Genomic DNA, 21,275 nt, shown 5'->3' with positions numbered 1-21,275 from the left:
CTAAATGTTAATATTCCCTTTTGATCTCTGAATCAGTAGCTATAGTGACAGACAGGAACTGTCTGTTTACATGGCTAGCATTAAACAGGATATGAGTACACACACCGAATTAGCATTGCCTCTAATTTCTAACAATATAGGTTTGCATTTCAAAGTTCTACCCTATCTACCATAGAATGGTCTTAATTACTATTCACATGCTTTTCTAACATGTCCCTAAGGATTGACCCAGAGTCAATTAGCCTGCAAGCTGCTTAACCCTTTCCGGCTACGTGTCACACTTCGTATAAGATTTGTAGCAATTATATAACAGTGGTAGCAACAATGGTTTACATGGTCATATTTTAATTAGATAATGTCAAACCCTCTCCCTTTATTGCCATCTTTTGCCTCAGTACCGGGGCATGCCTCAATCCCCAGGGTTTAAACCCAGCGCAGCATGTGGCAAGTCTATGTCAAGAAGTGACCTCCATGCTTCCTCCTTGAAGTGTTGGGGGAGAGTCACCAAAAGGAATGCTGCAAGATCTGCAGGGGATTTCATCAGAAAACTCAGAAGGAGAGGGATCAGCGCGTCGAAATTCTTCTGATGGAGGCTTCTCTACGTTTTCACTTGGACCCTGGCTCAGCAGACCCAACGCTGAACGCCTCAGCATTGGTGTGCTGGCACTGATGAGGCATGAGTTGTCACCAAGGAAGGACTCTGCCAGAGACCCTTGGCACTGGCAGGGTTCCCCACTTAAGGCAGTGGTCGGCACTGTTCTCAATCCCCGGTAGCCCATAAGAAGAGGAGACCAGAAAGGGGCCGCTCCCCCATGCCCAGACCAGTGCAGCAGGAGCCCACCACAGCGAGACCCACATTGGGCCCACGTAACTTCGGCTCCGCCAGCTAAATTGTAGTTTTTAAACCTTTTATCTTAAAATTGCAATCTTACTGAGTTATATTAGGGCTGTTGATTAATTGCAATTAACTCACACAGTTAAAAAAAATTAATCGTGATTAATTGCAGTTTTAATCACACAGCTAAACAATAATAGAACACACAATTAAAATATTTTTGAATGTTATTCTACATTTTCAAATATATTTATTTCAGTCACAACACAGAATACAAAGTGTACAATGCTCATTTTATATTTTTATTACAAATATTTGTACTGTAAAAATGATAAAAGAAATAGTATTTTTTAATTCACTTAATACAAGTACTGTAGAGCAATCTCTTTATCATGGAAGTGCAATTTACAGATGTAGATTTTTGTTGTTGTTACATAATTGCACTCAACAAAACAATGTAAAACTTCAGAGCCTACAAGTCCACTTAGTCCTACTTTTTGTTCAGCCAATCACTAAGGCAAACAAGTTTGTTTACATTTGCAGGAGATAATGCTGCCTGCTTCTTATTTAGAATGTCACCTGAAAGTGAGAACAGGCATTTGCATGTCACTTTTGTAGATGACATTGCAAGGTATTTACGTGCCAGATGCTTTTCCTACTGTCTCAGTCAGTCAGTAAAAATCTAGGAAATCCCAAATTAAGCCAATTTAGTATATCTGTGCAAGTCTCAATTTGCGTAAAAGTTCTAATACCTCATACATCCTAGAGTAGATCTGCTGTATCTGGAGAAGCTGAATAAAAGTAAGGGTGTATCCCATGTCATTGATTTACTTTGTCCTAAACAGGCTTCATTTTGGTGTGTTTGAGATTAAAAAATTAATATATTCACTAGTAGTGATTACTTTTTCAGGCCAGAAAATAACATCTGAATTAATCACTTGTGAAGTTTTGTAATCCAAAATTATCATTTTTACCTAATCTACCTGGATTTAAATTTTTCATTTGGAATTATTCATATTATAAAACCCATCAGTGATATTTCAGTATTTTTGTTTGGAAACTCACCACTTTCTTGGTTTTCAATCAGTATTTCTTGCTCCCAGAAAATTGTACCCTAAACCAATTTAGGGTACTTTACTTGCTTTTTTATTTTGGTTTGTTTATGTTTTAAAGATTTTAAAATTTATTGCAGCCACATTTAAAATACTAAGATTAAGTTCTGAGTTTTTTTTGTCTTTAGGGATTTTGCAGGTACCTTGAAAAGAACTTCAGTGATCTAAAGAAAAGAGGGGTTGTCATTGGTTTTGATGCTCGCGCCCATCCTTCAAGTGGAGGTAGCAGCAAGAGGTACTCTTAGTAGTCTGTGGAAATGATTTATTTGTATGTTATATGGAATGTATTCTAGTTTGTTCACTGCTTCAATAGCATGTTCTTTGGAGCAGTTAGATGTGTGTGCAATTTGAATGTAAAAATGTGTACACTGTGCATCTGAAGATAAGAAACATAGCTTTGCTCTCCTTTTGCATTTTGGTATGAAACACAGGTAAAATCCAGTCTGTACTGCAAATTTGGACCATGTTTGTAACCAGAATAAGGGACAAATGAATTACACCAGAATCAAATCTACATGCTCCTTGTGAATTTTGTTTAACTGTCTAGTGAGAGTCTCATGAATGTATTTCCAAATAAACTTTTCTTGTCATTTAGGTTTGCAAGGCTTGCTGCAACAACTTTCATCAGTCAGGGAATTCCAGTGTACCTCTTCTCCAATATAACACCAACACCTTTTGTGGTATAGTTGTCTATAATTTCTTTTTCATACAACATAATAGGGTACTGTCAAGTACAAAAAAAAAAACTATTAATCTTTTTTTAGAAAAAGCAAACTCATTTCTTAGTTTGCTACTCTCAGGCTTATTTAAGATCCTAGCTGCTTTAGGTACAGTAAGCTGTAGAGGAACTGATTAGGATATGCTGTCGATATTTTATCCTGAACTTCTCAGCTTCTTTGGAAGCAGCTAGTGCTCTGCCTGTTTCTGATTCCGTGTAACCATACTGTGCTGCTGCCCAGATAGCAGCTCTTCTGAAAGATGGGGATGTGAGGGCCACCAGAGTTTCTGAAGGATATGTATGTCCCTTCACACCTGCCTGATGGGATACGTTACCTATTGAATTTTGGAAGATTAGCTGCTATACTTCTGCTTATGAGCAATGGCTGATGTCTTCCAAAAGATGTATACTGTATATATTTATAGATAGGTGAGCTTGAACTCCAAGAATCCAGACAGTATTTCCAGCAAATAACATTATTTAAACTAGATCAGCTACTAACTAGTTGGTAGCTGCCGATTGTATTGGGTATTTCAGGACCTCCTGTGCTGCTTAATGTATCTGGAATATGATATTCCAGTAACTTCTATCTAGTGTCAAACTGGTGCTACAGAAGCACACCTGTCTGGTAGCAAAAGTATTAAACATTTCATAGATTCATCTCCCATCATCCCTGGGTTACTATGTTCTACAAATACAGTATTCTAATTTCAAGATAGAAGGAAAAAAATACTGGTTTTCCTATACAATACTCTTCAATCAGGCCATGCTTCAATGAGTTGTCTCTCAAGAAATTATTTTAAGCTGTACTATGGCAATGACTGTTCTTTAATGAGGATATGCTCTTGTAATGGTCATGCTTAGGACTTTAGCGTGTCTTGTGATCATACTTTTTCTACGTTTGCTCATGTAACAGCTCTCATTTCCTCCTTTAATGTAATACTGGGTGAATTTTTCACCATTGCCTGTTCTTGACTGTTAGTTTGCTCCTTTTGGCCATGCTGGGCTGCCATGCAGTTAGCAAGATTCAGTCCCTAACCCAGTGCGCAAAATGCCTACCAACTTTTTGGACCTGTCCAATAGCACAGTGGACTGGCTACTGCTCTCAGGAGACCAGCATTATTTTTTAAATGTCCTCTGAGTTAGGAACATCTCTTGATGGTGACATTCGTTCACTATGCTGTCCCAAATTGGAGGAATCTACTGTACTCTGAATTCTGGTTAACTTAAATATTGATACTCTACACAGCTCTAATTTTAAATAAACTTCAATTGAAACATGCTGTGAAGGGAATTAGTTACACTTAAATTTCACAGCAGTAAAATGAACAGGGATAACATTTGTCATATACATTGTTTTCATTATTTTGGTATATTCAGTCCAGATTTAGTCTTTGGAAAATCAAATGTTCTTTGATCTTACACTTTTATTGGGCATGTGTGGTACCTGTAATTAAGCAGTCAGGCCAGTAGATGGCATGGCTCACAATCAATAAAGAGAATACAGTTATTTTCTAGACTTGAAATTATGATTGTATGGTTGCAGCAATGGCTTGATTCCCAGAATTTAGCAGGATCGAGACTCCATGATAACTCTCTTTATACTATTGTTTTACAGCCCTACACAATAACTCATCTGAAACTTTCTGCTGGAATTATGATTACTGCTTCCCATAACCCAAAACAAGATAATGGTTACAAGGTATTCCTATATAACTTAAATCTTCCATTGTTTTCAGACATGACTATTTAATAATAGCATGTATAGTAGCACTCTATATGTTCAAAGAGCTATCCAGTCCTTAATCTTCAAAGTAGCCCTAGGAAGGAGGGAGGGAAGTAGTATCATCCCCATTTTACAGATGAGACATTGGCTGGCCCAGGGCCATATAGCAAGTTAGGGGCAGAGGCAAGATTAGAACTCAGATCTTTGTTCATTCCTCCAGAATGTGTTGCTTCACTGTTCTAAAATGTTATATATATTTAATTTTCAGTAATCTTGCTGCTTTTTCAAATATGTTCAGACCTTTGAAAGTGTTAAGAATTTTACAGTAACATGACTTAAATTAACAATTTATTGCATGGGTGGAAGTAGTTTGAAGACCAAAAGCAGCAGGTGTTGTAGGGGACTAAAAGTTTTTGATTGCTTTTGCAGTTAAAAATTGTGCGTTGTTTTTTTGTTTGGTACTAAAAATATTTTCTTTTTTTTTCCCCCTTGTCTTGTCTCATGCGTAGTGGTTATATATAAAATTAGAGTAAACTATGTAGGTTGAGACAATGTATTATGGACAAGTATTAACTATCTGCCTAGCAAATGGCCTGAAATTTGATTTTTATCTCTAAATGAGATGAGCCTGGTGGTGGTCTACTTTGTTTTTCATGGGGGATTTAAATATAGGGCACTACATCCTCAGAAAAACAAAGCTTAGGGAAATCTATATTCAAAGTATATTACACTGTATTGTTTTAGCTGTATTTACTGGAATCAGCCATAAATTGTGCCAGGATTTAGCCAACTAAGATCAGTTTAAAATATGTTTAAAATAACCCCGGTGTGTCCTGTGTACCATTTAGGTTTATTGGGAAAATGGTGCACAGATAACTTCACCTCATGACAAAGGAATCTCTCAAGCTATCGAAGAGAACCAAGAGCCATGGCCTCAGGCTTGGGATGACAGTCTGGTTGACAGCAGCTTGCTACTTCATGATCCTTATGTCACTATCAATAAGGACTACTTTAAAGACCTACAAAAGCACTGCTTTCACAGGTGAGCTGGTGATTGTCATTCTCTTGGTGACAAACCTATATTTTTAACTTGATTTTAAACAAGAAAGATTAAAACTAAAACTGGGGTTGGGAGGGGGAGGAGCTGGGTACAAAAATTTGAACTTCGTCGGTTACATTAACTTTACCGAGGCTAGCAACTGCTAAACTCAGTATACTAGAAAGCCAGGAATGTATGAAAAATAATGCTGTAATATTACAAACAAGCATTATGCATCTACTTAGGAGAATAAGTGGTGTTTGTTCTTAGTTGTATGTGCCTCTAAGTAAAGTGAGTGAAAGATAAATAACATAGCAACAGATAGCACTGTGGTTCAGTGTAGCTTCTGCTTTTATGTAGAAGTCTGTTTAAATGCCATTACTCAACTTGGGTACTGAATCTTATCAGCCAATCATACTAGTTCTTCCTTCCTCCTGTGCTCTGTAAGGCAATACAGAGCCTTATTTTATCTGATGTCTTGGTACAGTCATGTAGGGCTAGAGATGGGGTAAAAAAGGATACCTTTTAATACAAACTTTCTTTGGGTTCATAGTTTAACATTGTTGCAGAGTATTGAGTCATGGTTGTTTCTGAACCCCGTTAAGTGGCACACAGTGGCCATGTTAATTTAACATCATCTTTAATTTACTTGATTTCAGGAATATAAACAAGGAAACAAAGCTGAAGTTCACCCACACTTCTGTGCATGGTGTAGGCCATGAATTTGTGCAATCAGCCTTTAAGGCATTTGACTTTAAACCTCCATTGGCTGTTCCTGAACAGAAGGATCCTGATCCAGAATTTCCAACAGTAAAGTACCCAAATCCTGAAGAGGGTAAAGGTGTACTGGTAAATATTGTTTTTAAATATTTGCTATCTATATTAAGTGTTCTCTCCACCAGCCAGAAATTGTCACTGAAAACCTAGGTATAACGTTTTTATAAAATAGTTTTTCATTTTGAGTTTCCATTTCCATTAGATTGCTTGAAAAGCTAACAAGTGTCTTTTCATAGTTTTTAATGAACTGGTTATCTAATAACAAGATAAACTACTAGAAGATACTTTTTCTTTAACTCTCCAGTAGAATATACAGTATCAGCATGGAGAATAGAATAGCCCTTAAAAAACAAACTGAGAATATTCCTCCATCTTAGAAAATGTCCAATTACAACGAAATTTTTAACAACCTGAATCCAACAGCTGTTAACAGTTAAACTGTAGAATAAGATGATACCAAATGTAGAGATCTAAGGCCTTATCTGCAAACGTTCATGGGAATAACTTGACTTGTGTGGGTAGTCCATTGACTTCAGTGGACTTTGAATTAGCCCCCAAATGTAGAAATAGATGTTATTTAATTTACTCTTCACACTCCGAATATTATTTTAATGTAGTGCTGCTACCCATTGAGATCTCTACAATACTGAGGGTACCCTTGAAAGAATTAAGGACGGCGTTTCTGCTATAAACATAGCTTTGTGGTTTTGTGGGTTCAAGTGAAAATAAATGGGAGTGTTAGACCTATAAGAAAGTGAAAATATTATTTAGAAGTATTGATGATCCTTCTCTGGTGTTGCACTATACTATTGTTTTCTAGACGTTATCTTTTGCTTTGGCTGAAAAAGAAGGGTCTGGAATTATTTTAGCAAATGACCCAGATGCTGATCGACTTCTTGTTGCAGAGAAACAAGAAAGGTACAGTAATAAAAATATGCTGTAGTTCAACCACAGGTATTTACTTGAAGCCTGAATTCATTCTAAGAAGTCCTGTGGCTTGTATTATGCAGGAGGTCAGACTAGATGATCACAAGGGTTCCTTTTGGCCTTATCTTTTCATAGATTCCTAGATGATGTTGCTGCTATTATTGGGAAAATCTGAGAGCTCTGAAAGTGTGTGTGTGTGATTTATAATACCTATATTGCAATAGCACCCAGAGGCTGCGATGATGATTTAGAGTCCATTGTGCTAGGGAATGTACAAAAAAGACAAATATGAAGAGACAGCCCTTACCCCAAATAGCTTAGTCTGTTTTATAGTATATCAAGGTGTTTAAATAGGAAATCTTCCCTAGTACGCGTCAAAACATGCTTTCTCACTCCTTTCATTTAGTGAGTAGTAACTAACATCTTTAATTGCATGTAACACTTTCATTGACTTCCGAAATCAGGGGGACAGCATAGTTCATTCATGTATCAAACCCCTTCTATCTTTTCCCCAGTTCAAGAATAGGGGTAGTGATTGACTACATATGCTAAGGTATTTATTAGATACCTTGAGCCTGATTTTTCAAAGATGCTGTGTATCTGCATCTCACTTTCTCTCCTATGAGATTTGTAGGTGCTCAGCAACTTCTGCTGATTTGGCTACTAGTTTTCAATTCCATTGTAAAACATGCATAGCTGGACACTTATGTACATTTAGATTCTGTTGCTGGGGCCACAGAAAGTAAGCTCCTTTAGGGTGGGGACCTGCCACATTTGTCAGATGTGCTTGTGGCCTATGTGACATGTAATTCTGGCTCACCATCCAGTAGTCCCCTTGAGTGACCAGCATCATACAGACTGCTTCTGAAAAGCTGTACCAGATGATAGAGATTCAGCTGAAGTGCACCGCTGAATACTACCACCCAGAAATTTAATGTTTCTCATTTCACCTAATCTAGTAGAGCAGAAATTAATCTATACAGCTGTAAACTAGGGTTGTCAAGTGATTAAAAAAATTAATCCCGATTAATTGTGCTGTTAAACAATAATAGAATACCAGTTTATTTTTTGATGATTTCAACATTTTCAAGTATACTGATTTCAGTAACACAGAATACAAAATGTACAATGTTCACTTTATATTTATTTTTATGACAAATATTTGCACTGTAAAAAAACAAAAGAAATAGTGTATTTCATTTCACCTCATACAAGTACTGTAGTGCAATCTCTCGATCATGCCAGTTGAACTTACATATGTAGAATTATGTACAAAAAAACTGCGTTTAAAACAAAGTAAAACTTTAGACCCTATAAGTTCACTCAGTCCTACTTCTTGTTCAACCAATCACTCAGACAAACAAGTTTGTTTACATTTGCAGAAGATAATGCTGCCCACGTCTTGTTTACAATGTCACCTGAAAGTGAGAACAGGCGTTCTCATGGCACTGTTGTAGTTGGTGTCGCAAGGTATTTACATGCCAGATGTGCTAAAGGTTCATATGTTCCTTCATGCTTCAACCACCATTCCAGAGGACATGCGTCCATGCTGACGACAGGTTCTGCTTGATAACGATCCAAAGCGGTGCAGACCAATGCATGTTCATTTTCATCATCTGAGTCAGATGCCACCAGCAGAAGGTTCATTTTCTTTTTTGTTGGTTTGGGTTCTGTAGTTTCTGCATCAGTGTGGCTCCTCTAAGACTTCTGAAAGAATGCTCCACACCTCGTCCCTCTCAGATTTTTGGAATTCACTTCAGATTTTTAAACCTGGGGTTAAGTGCTGTAGCTATCTTTAAAAATCTCGCATTGGTACCTTCTTTGTGTTTTGTGAAATCTGCAGTGAAAATGTTCTTAAAACGAACAACATGTGCAGGGTCATCATCCGAGACTGCTGTAACATGAAATATATGGCAGAATGTAGGTAAAACAGAGCAGGAGATATACAGTTCTCCCCCAAGGAGGTCAGTTGTTAATTAAGCGGTGGCTGAAGCATGAAGAGGCACATAAATCTTTATTGCATCTGGCACGTAAATATCTTGTGACACCGGCTACAGCAGTGCCACATGAACGCCTAGTCTCTGTTTCACGTGACATTGTAATTCAGAAGTGGGTAGCATTATCGCCCATAAAGGTAAACATGTTTTTGTTAGCGATTGGCTGAACGAGAAGTAGGACTGAGTGGACTTGCAGGCTCTGAAGTTTTACGTTTTTGTTTTTGCGTGCAGTTATGTAACAAAAAAATCTACATTTTAAGTTGTACTTCCATGATTGTGCTACAGTACTTGTATGAGGTGAATTGAAAAATACTATTTCTTTTATCGTTTTTATAGTGCAAATATTTGTAAGAAAAATAAAGTGAGCACTGTACACTTTGTATTCTGTTATAATTGAAATCCATATATTTGAAAATGTAGGAAAAACATCCAAAAATATTGAATTTCAATTGGTATTCTATTACTTAACAGTGTGATTAAAGCTGCGATTAATATTTTTAATCTCAATTAATTTTTTTGAGTTAATTGCATCAGTTAACTGCGATTAATCGACAGCCCTACTGTAAACCTGCCCTGAAGGTGGACTTCAGGTTTTTATTTCCTTGCAATACAGAACAAAGTTCTGCTGCTGCTACCAAGGGAAGGGGCAGTATAGGTGATATTTCACTATCAGAGTGATTTGAAACCCAGGTCTCGCCCTCGACACTGGCTAAGCACTGAGAGAGGGCTATTTACCCTGTGTTCTCCTGTGGTTGTTGAAATTAGAGAGGTTTGAGGTTTTTATACCACTCCAATTAACTCGGGCTCTCAAGCTCCGACGGAAGAAGAGGAGGAGAGCACAGTATTCTTCCTGCTCACCAGGAGAACTCGGATCCTCTTTATTCCTACAGCAACTCAAGGGCTTTTCCTTGCTCCAGCTGTGTGGATTAGAGATGCTCTTCTGTATCTGGGAAGAGGAATGGATTTATTAGCACCCTCTCCCCTGGGTCTGTTAAGGACATGTAGATTAAGCTTGTCATCCTTTACTCTAAAATGTTTTGTGCTGTGTAGCTGTAGCCATGTCAGTTCCAGGATATTAATGTTTTGCCAGCACACACCTACGTTTGCCTTTTTTTTCCTTTTTGAACAATGGTCGTATCATATTGCCTTTATATAAACCCATGGTGTACCCACATCTTGAATACTGCATGCAGATGTGGTTGCCCATCTCAAAAAAGACACATTGGAATTGGAAAAGGTTCAGAAAAGGGCAATAAATTATTAGGGGTATGAAACGGCTGCCATATGAGGAGAGAGAAATAAAACTGGGACTTTTCAGCTTGGAAACGAGACGACTAAGGGGATATGATAGAGGTCTATAAAATCATGACTGGTGAGGAGAAAGTAAATAAGGAAGTGTTATTTACTCCTCATAACACAAGAATGAGGGGCCACCAAATGAAATTAATAGGTAGCAGGTTTAAAACAAATAAAAGGAAGTATTTCTTTACACAACACACAGTCAACCTGTGGAACTCCTTGCCAGAGGATGTTGTGATGGACAAGACTATAACAGGGTTCAAAAAAGAATTCGATAAATCATGGAGGCTAGGTCCATCAATGGTTATTAGTCAGGATGGGCAGGGATGATGTCCTAGCCTCTGTTTTCCAGAAGCTGGGAATGGGTGATGGGATGGATCACTTGATGGTTTCCTGTTCGGTTCATTCCCTCTGGGGCACCGGGCATTGGCCACTGTTGGAAGACAGGATACTGGGCTAGATGGACTTTGGTCTGACCCAGTATGGCTGTTCGTATGTAATGATGCGTGCACTGAAGTTTTAAATCAGAAGTACATTGCAGTCAGGAACAGAATTTCTAAGTCCACTAACATACCAGCAAAAATAAAATGTAAAAAGCAAATGTGTTAGGAAGAAGGTGCAAAGTCAAGCAGCCAGCAAAATGTTGCATGTGTCAAACACACACAAAAGGCTTCGTTGGCATTGAGGGAAAAGAAAATGTTTTTGCTGGGGACATTTACCTAGAGCACAGTGCTAAATGTGTCTGTTTTTTTAAATCTGACTTTAATATTCTGTATTAGAAATTCTGCTTCTAGTTTAGCACACTTTTATAGCCGTGAGAGCTAGGTCTGAATTAAGCACATAATGTATGTACTTGCTTTTCTGTGCCTTTCTCTTTCCTAATCTCTTGGCCAGCTATAGTCCTCGCATTTTGAGTCCTCTCATCTCTTCCTCCTGCTGAAGATGTTTGTTCACTAACTAGTATGTTAAGAATAGACTTCTACAGTATCTGTACTTCTTCCTTGACAGAAACTCCCATTAGAACGCAAGTAGTTTGTCATCTGCTATTACACTAAACTGTTGCTGTGCATTACTTTGTGCCTATTGGCATCAATAGATGCAAGAGACTGAGGCTGCTTCTCTTTCACAACAGGTACTGTTTTTGTAGGTCTTGATTTATGTCAGCTTTAGTGATGTCTTTGTTCCCCTTCACAACTGGATTTTTGAACAATTTTCTCACTCCCCTTTTCTCTTCTGCTTTTCCCTTCATCATTTTCCTTGCTCTTCCAATAATTGAGTCCGCTTTGACCCTTTTTTGATATTTATGTTTGAGACTTTTCCATTCTTCCTTAATGATCTAGTGTCCTGATGTACTTGTGATTACGTGAAAATTAGTAGCCCAGACTGTCACTGAACCCACTCTAATAACGGTCATTTAGTACCAAGTTGTTTTTCCCCAAGTCATGTTGGTGTTGTAGCTTGTGAATGAGGTCTTTTTTTATCAAGATATGATGTAGATGCTCCAAAACACTTCATTTTAAAATGAAAAATACTTGTTCTTAATTCTCTTTAGCTTTAACAGTTGTAATGGATAGTGAATTGTTGCAGCTTTTGACAGGCATAGAAGCCAATGGGAATGACAAGGAGAATGTCCTGTTTTAGTTGGATAAAAAAGTAAGGAACATTTTCCAATGGATGTTAGACACTCAGTTCCCATTCATTTTTTTCAGTGGGAGTTGGATCCCTAACTCCCATTTGTCCTTTGAAAATCAAATTCACCTCCACAGCAGTTAGATGACTTCCTCTGTTCTGCCAATTTTCTTGTACACAACAACTGTTAAATGTTCTCCACTATTGTCTTTTAAATTGTTTTTATAATGGTTGCATCATGTTTTTGTTTTCAGTGGTGAGTGGAAAGTGTTTTCTGGCAATGAGCTGGGAGCTCTTTTAGGCTGGTGGCTCTTCACTTGCTGGAAAAATCAGAATCAAGATCCTGCTGCCATCAAAGATGTATACATGTTATCCAGCACTGTCTCTTCCAAAATCTTGAGAGCAATTGCACTGAAGGAAGGCTTTCACTTTGAGGTAAACTGTGTTTTGTGTAAAAGTCTGTATTCATGTTTTTGTGTGCAACGTATCTTACATTTTTCCCCCCTCCCCATCTCACTTTAGGAGACATTGACAGGTTTCAAGTGGATGGGAAATCGAGCTAAGCAGCTCACGGACCAGGGGAAAACTGTTTTATTTGCATTTGAAGAAGCTATAGGTAAGAAATGAACAGTATAGATAGCTCTGGTGCACTGTAGAAGAGTAAAAAGCCACTTTCTGGACAGAAGTGATATGTAAAAGTGCCATCATTTCAACACTCACTCCCCATGCATGTTCAGTATCCTATCTACCTGGTTGACTAAGTTTTTACTACTTCAGAGGTGATGCAAATATGGTAGTGAGCGGGTTTGTACATTATCAGAATTGTTAACGCAATTCCAATTGCAGAGTATGCATGAGCCATGAAGAAGACAAGTTAACTTGAAATCTGAGATTCAAGTTTCCATGAGTGACAAGTTAAAAAAAAACCACCAAAAAAACCCCCAAAACAACCCAACTCTAATTGTTATGAATAATTGACACACAAATGACACATTTGGGAAGCGACTTTTTTTTTAATAGTAGAATAGCACTCCAACACCAGTGAAAGAGTGACTTTTGGAGTTCCGTTGACACTACCACATACTGCCATATGGAAAGAATCAATCAAATTTGGGACCAAACTCTGGTTAAGCTGCCTTATTGTGATTATTTTTTTAACCCCCCCCCCGTAAACATACCTCTTAGTGGATCTGCAAGTGGTTGGAAAACTTTTCACTGATCTATATCTACAGTACTGAAGTGTTTAACTTCATCTTTTTGTGCAGAAAAATCACCTGAAATGTTGCTTACAGAAATGCTGAAGTTTATTATATAATCATTCTTATGGGTGCTCTTCCTAACACCAGAATGTGATGAAGATACTTTTTGTTTGCTAAAACTTCCAACTTCTGCAGTGTGTCAGTGTTTCTTTGTGGTTTTCTCTGTATACTCTAGTTCCTTTTGTTACAGGATTCTTTTTATATGCTTTCTTTTGTTTAGGATATATGTGCAGCCCTGTTGTCCTGGACAAAGATGGTGTCAGTGCTGCTGTTATAACTGCAGAGATGTCTAGTTGGCTAGCAACCAAAAATTTGTCTTTGTCTCTGCAGCTGAAAGCTATCTATGATGAGTGAGTTTAATTTCATTGTCTAGTTATCAGATGTTCTCCATCTCCCATATGTTAGTTAACTTGCTACTGAATAATATCTAATACAATATAGAGGCAAAGTACTTTTGCAACAGTAATTATCTACTTGCAAGTTGCCCTGTCTCATAAAAACAAAGCTTAACATAATCTCTCTCTTTTAAGAATATACACAGTTGCCTCAGACTGTTCAGTGTGAGCCTTTATTCAAGTGACAAGCTATACAACTGTTTCAGTAATGCTTTCAGTACCACATAGATCTTGTAGGCAAGAAAAAACAGATTCTGTAAGACAGGATCCAATTCTGTGTGTAACGAGATCTATTCTCCCATCAAGCATATTTCTTTGGCATTAATGGGAATTACAAATACACCAGGTGCCAAATGGACCCTCCTAAATTTACAGTGTAGCAGTTGTGTTGGTCCCAGAGAGAGAGACAAAGTGGGTGAGGTAATACAGTTTATTGGACCAACTTCTGGTGAAAGACACCAGCTTTAGAACTGCACAAAGCTCTTCAGGTCTGGGAGTGGTCCTCAGTGTCGCTGTTAAATACAAGGTGGAACAGATTGGTTAGCATAAGAAATTAACACACATTCTAAGGGGCCATTCAAGGTGAAGTGGCCCATTAACGCCCGTGCAGTCATAAAACAAAAAAGGAAGGGTTAGTGGGTTACTTACAGGTTGCTGTAATAAGTCATAAATCCAGTCTTTTTATTAAGACCATGATTTTTAGTGTCTAGTTTAGTGTTTAGTTTCCTCAGATTCCATGGTGCCCTAGGCAGCTGCGTACTGCATATGCAGCAGCACCAGCTCCAGCAACCAGCCCTATCCCTCAGCTGGACCCCGGTGGGCTGCGCCCACTGCAAGGGGCAGGGCCATCCCTAGAGGGGTGTGGGGTCCCAATCAACTCCCTCCGCCCTGCCTCTTACTCTTTCTCCCCCCTACTCTGCCCCCAGCCTGCCCCCATTCCTCCTCTTTCCCCAGTGACCCCACACTCACCAGCAGCGGTGGGAAGTGGAGCAACCCGGCCCCAGCCCGCTCTACTCGGTCAGCTCCTAGCCACGTCGCTCCGCTTCCCACTGCTGTTGAGTTCAGGGTGGGGTCCCCCTCCCCAGAGCAACCCGGCTGGGGCAGGTGCAGCGGAGCAGGCTGTAGCCAGATTGCTCTGTTTCCCGCTGCTGGTGGGTGGGTGGGGAAAAGATCACCCCCCCATACTCGCTGGCGGTGGGAAGCGGAGTGATGCGGCTGGAACCTGGCAGAGTAGAGCAGGCTGGAGCCAGGTTGCTCTGCTTCCCGCTGCTGCTGGTGAGTGCAGGGGGGGGGGAGACCCCTTCCCCAAAGCGACACGGCTGGGGCAGGAGAAGCAGAGCGGGCTGGGGCCGGGTCGTTCCGCTTCCTGCTCCTGGCCCCCCACTAATTCCCCAGACCACTCTGGGCGTGGGGGGCCCCCCAAATTGGCCCCCCACCGCTCCTGCCTTCCTGGCCCTGCAGACCTTGAGTGCAGCCCTGCGGGGGAGCAGGTGCTCAGGCTGCATAGGGCACCATAATTGGTAGGGATGGCCCTGTGTGTAATTCCCATTAATGCCAAAGAGATGTGCTTGATGGGAGACTAGAGCTCATGTTACACACAGGACTGGCTCCTGTCTTATATAATGTTATGTCTTACCTGTAAGACCTGTGTGGTGTTGAAAGTTTTGCAGATACATGGTATATGATTACATAAACAAGGCATAGGCCAACAATTACTGGTCATCTTATATTGTAAAATCTTCTGGACAGGGAGGGTGAATGTCCTTCCTTCTCAAATTTGTACCAAAGCTATGTAGAGTCTACACATTCACAAAACAGTATTTTTCGTAAAAGCTTCCACATTGGATGCCCGTTTTGGTAGAGCTGTTCTGCAGTCATTGTTTAAAAGTAGGACTCCCAGTATCCATCTCCAAGCAAACCAACTACGGCTTGTTACTCACCAAGAGTAGAATCCATGTGGACAATTACCTACCTTAGAGTAACTGTGGTGTTGGTGTGGGGGGTGTGTGTGTGTTTTGTTTTGTTTTTTTTTTGGACATGTGTTGTGGGCAACACATCTTTAAGAGCCACAGTTACAACGGGGTACAGTTTTTTGTCATTTGTAATTATACCCTTTTTCATTCCCAATTTTTAAAAAATGGTATTTTTGCAACAGTTAAAATACAGGGGGACATTCATGTTAAACTAAATGCCAGCAGTTTTGGTCTTTAACTAAACAAAAATGTAAGTGAAAAATATGTATTCTCCAGTTTTAGATTTGTGAGGATCAGTTATTTTTATATTACCTAGATCAATGGTTCTCAACCAGGGATCCAGAGCCTCCTGGGGGGCTGCGAGTAGGCTTCAGGGGGTCTGCTAAGCAGGTCCGGTATTAGACTTGCTGAGGCCAAGGGCAGAAAACTGAAGCTCCACCGCATGGGGCTGAAGCTGAAGCCTGAGCAACTTAACTTTACAGGGCCTCCTGTGGCATGAGACCCTGGGCAACTGCCATGCTTGCTACCCCCTAGCACTGGCCCTGGCGTTTATATGCAGTTGTTATGGTACAGGTGGTGTGTAAAGTTTTTATAGCATGTTGAGGGGCCTTAGAAAGAAAAAGGTTGAGAACCCTTGACCTAGATGCATTATAAACACAAATGTATCATGTGTTTTGTATCACAATGAGAAGGTATGCATGGTGTGGGCTTAAGTAGACTGTGTTCTCGAATCACTATATTTTCTCTTAACAGGTATGGCTACCACATTACTAAAGCTTCATATTTTATCTGCCATGATCCTAAGACTATTAAAGAGCTATTTGAGAATCTTAGAAATTATGATGGAAAAAATACTTACCCAAAATCATGTGGCAAATTTAAAGTTTCTGGAGTAAGGGATCTCACTACTGGCTATGATAGCAGCCAGCCTGATCAAAAGGCGGTAAGTATCCTTTTATAAAAATGATCAGGTTTTATAGTCCATACAATTAACAGTATACTTAACACTGAGAGAAAAGTGAAAATACCAACTAAAAACCACACAGATTCTTGTAGCCATGCTTTGTGATCTTGTCTAAACTGCATAAAATGGCAGAGTCCGCTGAAGAAGCTCTGAGGATTTGTGCTATTTACTACAGCTTTAAGGTTTTTTTCTGTTTTTTCCTACTGCTTGGAGGGATTATGTTTCCCCTCTGCACTTATATAAGAAATGTAAAATATCTATTCAGATGTAAAGTTTTGGATTCTTTAGCCTTCTTTTAGAATCAAGGGTGATTTGTATTTATTTTTTTCTTTTGATAGTCACTGAGCACATGCTTTGTGTAGCTTTTTCTATATGCTACCAAAATCTTGACAAGATTTCAAGATGTGTTATCTAATAGTGACTCAAGCCATGACATGGCTTTCCTTTTCAAATCCTAGGTTGACTGTAAGATTATGATCAACTCCAACATGTCTGAAGTTGGGAGGCCAAAATAAAATAGTTCAGTTTGTGTATTTGGTACTGAATACAAGTTGTTAGATTTTTTCTCTTGCATCTAAAACTCATTGCATATATTTAAGTAGTGAACTTTTAAAGAAGCTATTCTATGATATATATGTGTGTGTGTGTGTATATGTATTTCTAGGTGCTTCCTACCAGTAAAAGTAGCCAAATGATAACATTTACTTTTGCTAATGGAGGGGTGGCTACTATGAGGACCAGTGGGACAGAACCAAAAATCAAATACTATGCTGAATTGTGCGCCCCTCCTGGAAACAGGTATTGTGTTGCTTTTAGGAATAAATTTTTTTTTTTTTTAAAAAAAAGGCCTATTTTAATATAATTTTAATGACACTCTTTTTAGAAAAAGAATGTGTTCAAAGCTTTAGTTCTGCACAATTAATGGCCAATTCTTGCTGTCACTGAAGTTTCATTAAACATGGATTGTCTTGACTTCCGTAGGAGTAGGAAGAGGCCCTCAACTTGATAACATTTTAAAATTGTATTAAAATATTCCAAGATGATTTGAAAGGGCTGCTTCCTTTCTCAAATCTTTTGTTTCAAAGTTGATATCAAGACTTATTACTGAAATATCAGACTTATTCCTTTGACTCAAGTAGCCTTGGTAATTGACTGTCAGAAGTCAAATAACATCTTGGTATTTAGCCTATTTGTCTGACACCAGGATGAATTTGGCCCACTTTCATAAATGTGTAAAATTTGGGGAGTTTTTTTCCCCAAAGAACATATTCTTAATTATGTGGTGGATCTTCTGGATCCCTCATCAGAAGCTCTGCATTATCTTTCTTCTTCTTTCAACCAAGGACACATTTATGTAGATGTACAAATGCTAAAAACTGGCACATCTGTATGCTTTAGGCTTTCTTGAGATAACGTAAGAGTATATCACAAGTAATGTTCTAAGTGCAGTGCTGTAATTAGTATAACCTACCATCATCAAAGCAAGCAACTTCAAATCTCAAAGCCCCTCCTTCCCTGTTTTTAAAAGGGGGGAGGGAAATGTGCCTTATAGTTTTGACAATTAGCATATGTAGTATTTTACTTTTAGGTTACTCATTCAGAGCTAGCTCAGATTGGTAGTGTCTGAACCATGTTGTGTGTGAAACGAACTGGTGGCTCAGGTGGTCTCCCCAAAACAGACAACCGTTTTTGGAAGTTTCAGCAGAAGTCAGGGATTGAATAGAAATGAAGACTGCCATATCAATGTGCTATGTTTTGGCTGAAGCACACTGATGGAGTATGGTGGAGAAGCTTGCATTTCTTCTGTTTTCTGTAGCTATTCACAACTTTTTGATTGCTAAGCTATAGTGATGATTGAAGATTTTGGACATTAACAACTAACTCAAATAGAAAACACTGTTTATGAATTGCTCATCAAAATTGATCTTTAAATATTTAATGTTGAATATTATGGTAATATTTGCCTAAAGGCCCCAATCCCATTGTGATAGCCTCTAAATAACAGTATCTGAAAAAGGCAGTTCTTAAGCTTAATCTAAGATGAGAGGCAACAGATGGATTCAAAAATACAAATGTGTTTATAAAGTATTTTAAAAATAAGCTAACTTTTGTTAAAGGCTAATTGTATTTATGCTTTATCATGAATGAAAGAAAAGTGATACAAGGTCTAAATGTTACTAAACATACAAACTAGGGATGAAATGGGAAATATTTGAAGCTTAAATCAGCTGTTATATCAAATAATTAGAAAAACATGGACAAACAACATGTAAATTCACCTCCTTGATACAAAAAGGTTAGAGCTAAACACTGATTTAGTCCCACATGTGGGACTAAGAAATCAAACGCACAATTTTACTAGCATTAATAGAAAATGTGCTGTTAAAACATCACACATGAGACTGTGGCCTAGGCTAGACTAACAGTTAGTGCTTGGGCAAGCTGGGGTGTAAATCAGTGCACACTGGGGAACTTTTATCACACAGTAGCAGGGTCCACATGGACTCCTAGTGTACAGTACATTACATTACAGTACAGTGTACATCCCAGCTTGCCATGCACTGACTGTCTTGACAAGCCCTCGCAATATACCCCGTTTTTCTTTTTCTTCTAGCCTTTTTTGCTGCTCTACTATGATTTGGTTTTGTTTACTGTGTTTTTTTTGTTTTAGTGACCCTGACCAACTGAAGGAGGAATTAGGTGAGCTGGTCAGTGCTATCGAAGAGTATTTCTTTCAGCCAGAAAAAAATAAACTGCAGCCCAAAGCAGAGTAAATAATTAAGACTGTTTCCTTTATCACACTGTCTCTGCAGCATGTTGTGGGCAAAACTCTACACTATTGGAAAAAGTAGGAATTTTTAAGGACCAAACAAAAAGATTAAAATATATATCCTTACCAATATGTGTTCCACATCCTCTTTGGTCTAATATCTTATCTGGGTAAATCAAGGGATTCCTTATTAAAAACTAGCAACCAAAAATTATCTGGTACAATGCAAATGTTTCAATCAAGTCTTGTTCTAATAAATTTTATTGTACTTGCCTTGCCTTAATTTCTGTAAATGCAATTTGCTTTTTACATGTATGTAGCCTAATTTGATAGCAATGTAACTACCAAGTTTTTGATGACAGGGGAACTGGATAGCGCTGCATGAATATGTCTAGTTTTATCTTTGCAAGTCAGGCTAGCTGCATAACTACAGGGCACTGGAAATCTGTGGGGGATGTTGGTAAAATCAGGGTAGATGTCCCTAGAAGAGCAGGTTTCCAAAAGTGATTTTTAGCCACAATAGCAGGATTTTACTGGGGTTGGTGGTGAATTTGTGGGTGTTGATAAATTGTATAGTCAATTGCTTGACCACCACACTTTCATTAATAATGAACCATGTGAACATGTCTTACTGCTCTAAGACAATAATACTATGGTACAGGAGTAAGGTTATATATGATACCAGTCTCTGAGAAGCCATGTCATGCAGTGATGATACATTCACCTTACACAGAAGGTGTGCTCCCCAAGTTACACATTTTAGCTGGTATTATTTATACATAATACAAGTTGTATCTCTCTTTACAGGTCACTAAAATCCAACCCAGCTCCCTAACTAGTTTTTCTGTTCTTTCCGTATCTTTGATTTAGATACTAGCATTCTAGGTACTGGTCCATGAAGGTGCCTCCCCTAGCTTGTACTAAGACATAGAATGAATGAATCTTGATTTTGACAAGTTTCTTATCTGCTTATGCCAAATGGAAGAAGTTATGGGATTATGGTGTAGGTTGGTTTTAGGCTACATCACTATTACAATATTTATGCTTAATGCATACTAATATATATAAAAATATGGAGCAGATAATACATATTACTACATATATGCTGGACAGCATAAATTAGTCAATGAAGCAGAGCCAGAATGGACGTCTGTTGTCTATTGCCATGGTTTCTATGAAAATACATCATCTTTTAGGCAGGGGAAGAGGAAATGCAGCATCTTGGGTTGGAGTTGAGCATGCCAGCCCTGTGTCTCTCTAAAGACACTTAACACTATACTGGGGCAGAGACTGACTTCTTGGTAAATATTTATAAAGTGCCTCCTATGATGCATCCCTGACCTTTGATTGGGCCTATAAATACAAAAGATGGGAGGGTTTTGCTATTGACTTCAAAGTGAAACATCTTAAGTCTCACTGTACAGAAATTACATGCATATGGCTTTTCATTGCCCTGGTAGTTATGTTCTGAAAATGAAATGCAAGGACAACTCTAAAATAACCTATTAAAAAACCATGGGAGGACACACTGCAGTCTGGAATTATGAATATACTTCACTGAGGACCATATAATGTGTTTATTGTATATGCCCTGTTAATGTTGGGGATTCTACAACATCCAGCCAGTGTTGGTCAAAATGTTAGTCTGTAACTCAGCATTCTTGTGTATGTTTGTTTTTATTGTGCTAAAATGTATTTGGCATAGTGTAAACCTGAATTGAATCTTGAAAGCAAAATATCACTCCTTCTAAATTGAGATTCCTGTATTCTAATGGTTTCCTTTGTAAACAAGTGGTAAAATAGAAAAAAAAAAAAGAGGGTACTGTAAAGTAAATACTACTGATCTTACTCCATG

At 38.5% G+C, this 21,275-nt stretch overlaps 1 protein-coding gene across 4 annotated transcripts in view; it reads left to right on the top strand.

Annotated features, from left to right (window-relative positions):
- The window catches only part of PGM2 (phosphoglucomutase 2), a 74,543-nt gene extending 53,367 nt beyond the window's left edge, over positions 1–21,176 (top strand). For all 4 annotated transcript variants that reach the window (XM_077815757.1, XM_077815754.1, XM_077815755.1 and 1 more), the window contains exons 3-14: positions 2,076–2,182; positions 2,543–2,627; positions 4,284–4,367; positions 5,240–5,433; positions 6,090–6,279; positions 7,028–7,125; positions 12,314–12,494; positions 12,582–12,675; positions 13,539–13,668; positions 16,440–16,629; positions 17,315–17,448; positions 19,322–21,176. In XM_077815757.1, coding sequence (XP_077671883.1) covers positions 2,076–2,182; positions 2,543–2,627; positions 4,284–4,367; positions 5,240–5,433; positions 6,090–6,279; positions 7,028–7,125; positions 12,314–12,494; positions 12,582–12,675; positions 13,539–13,668; positions 16,440–16,629; positions 17,315–17,448; positions 19,322–19,424 — 1,590 coding nt within the window. In that variant the 3' untranslated portion in view covers positions 19,425–21,176. The remainder of the gene's footprint in view (positions 1–2,075; positions 2,183–2,542; positions 2,628–4,283; positions 4,368–5,239; positions 5,434–6,089; positions 6,280–7,027; positions 7,126–12,313; positions 12,495–12,581; positions 12,676–13,538; positions 13,669–16,439; positions 16,630–17,314; positions 17,449–19,321) is intronic.
- Positions 21,177–21,275: the final 99 nt, after the last annotated feature.

Source organism: Eretmochelys imbricata, chromosome 4 (genome assembly GCF_965152235.1).
Source record: "Eretmochelys imbricata isolate rEreImb1 chromosome 4, rEreImb1.hap1, whole genome shotgun sequence".
NCBI lineage: Eukaryota > Metazoa > Chordata > Testudines > Cheloniidae > Eretmochelys > Eretmochelys imbricata.
The sequence above is the reverse complement of the archived record's forward strand: the minus strand, read 5'-3'. Positions and strand labels throughout refer to the sequence as shown.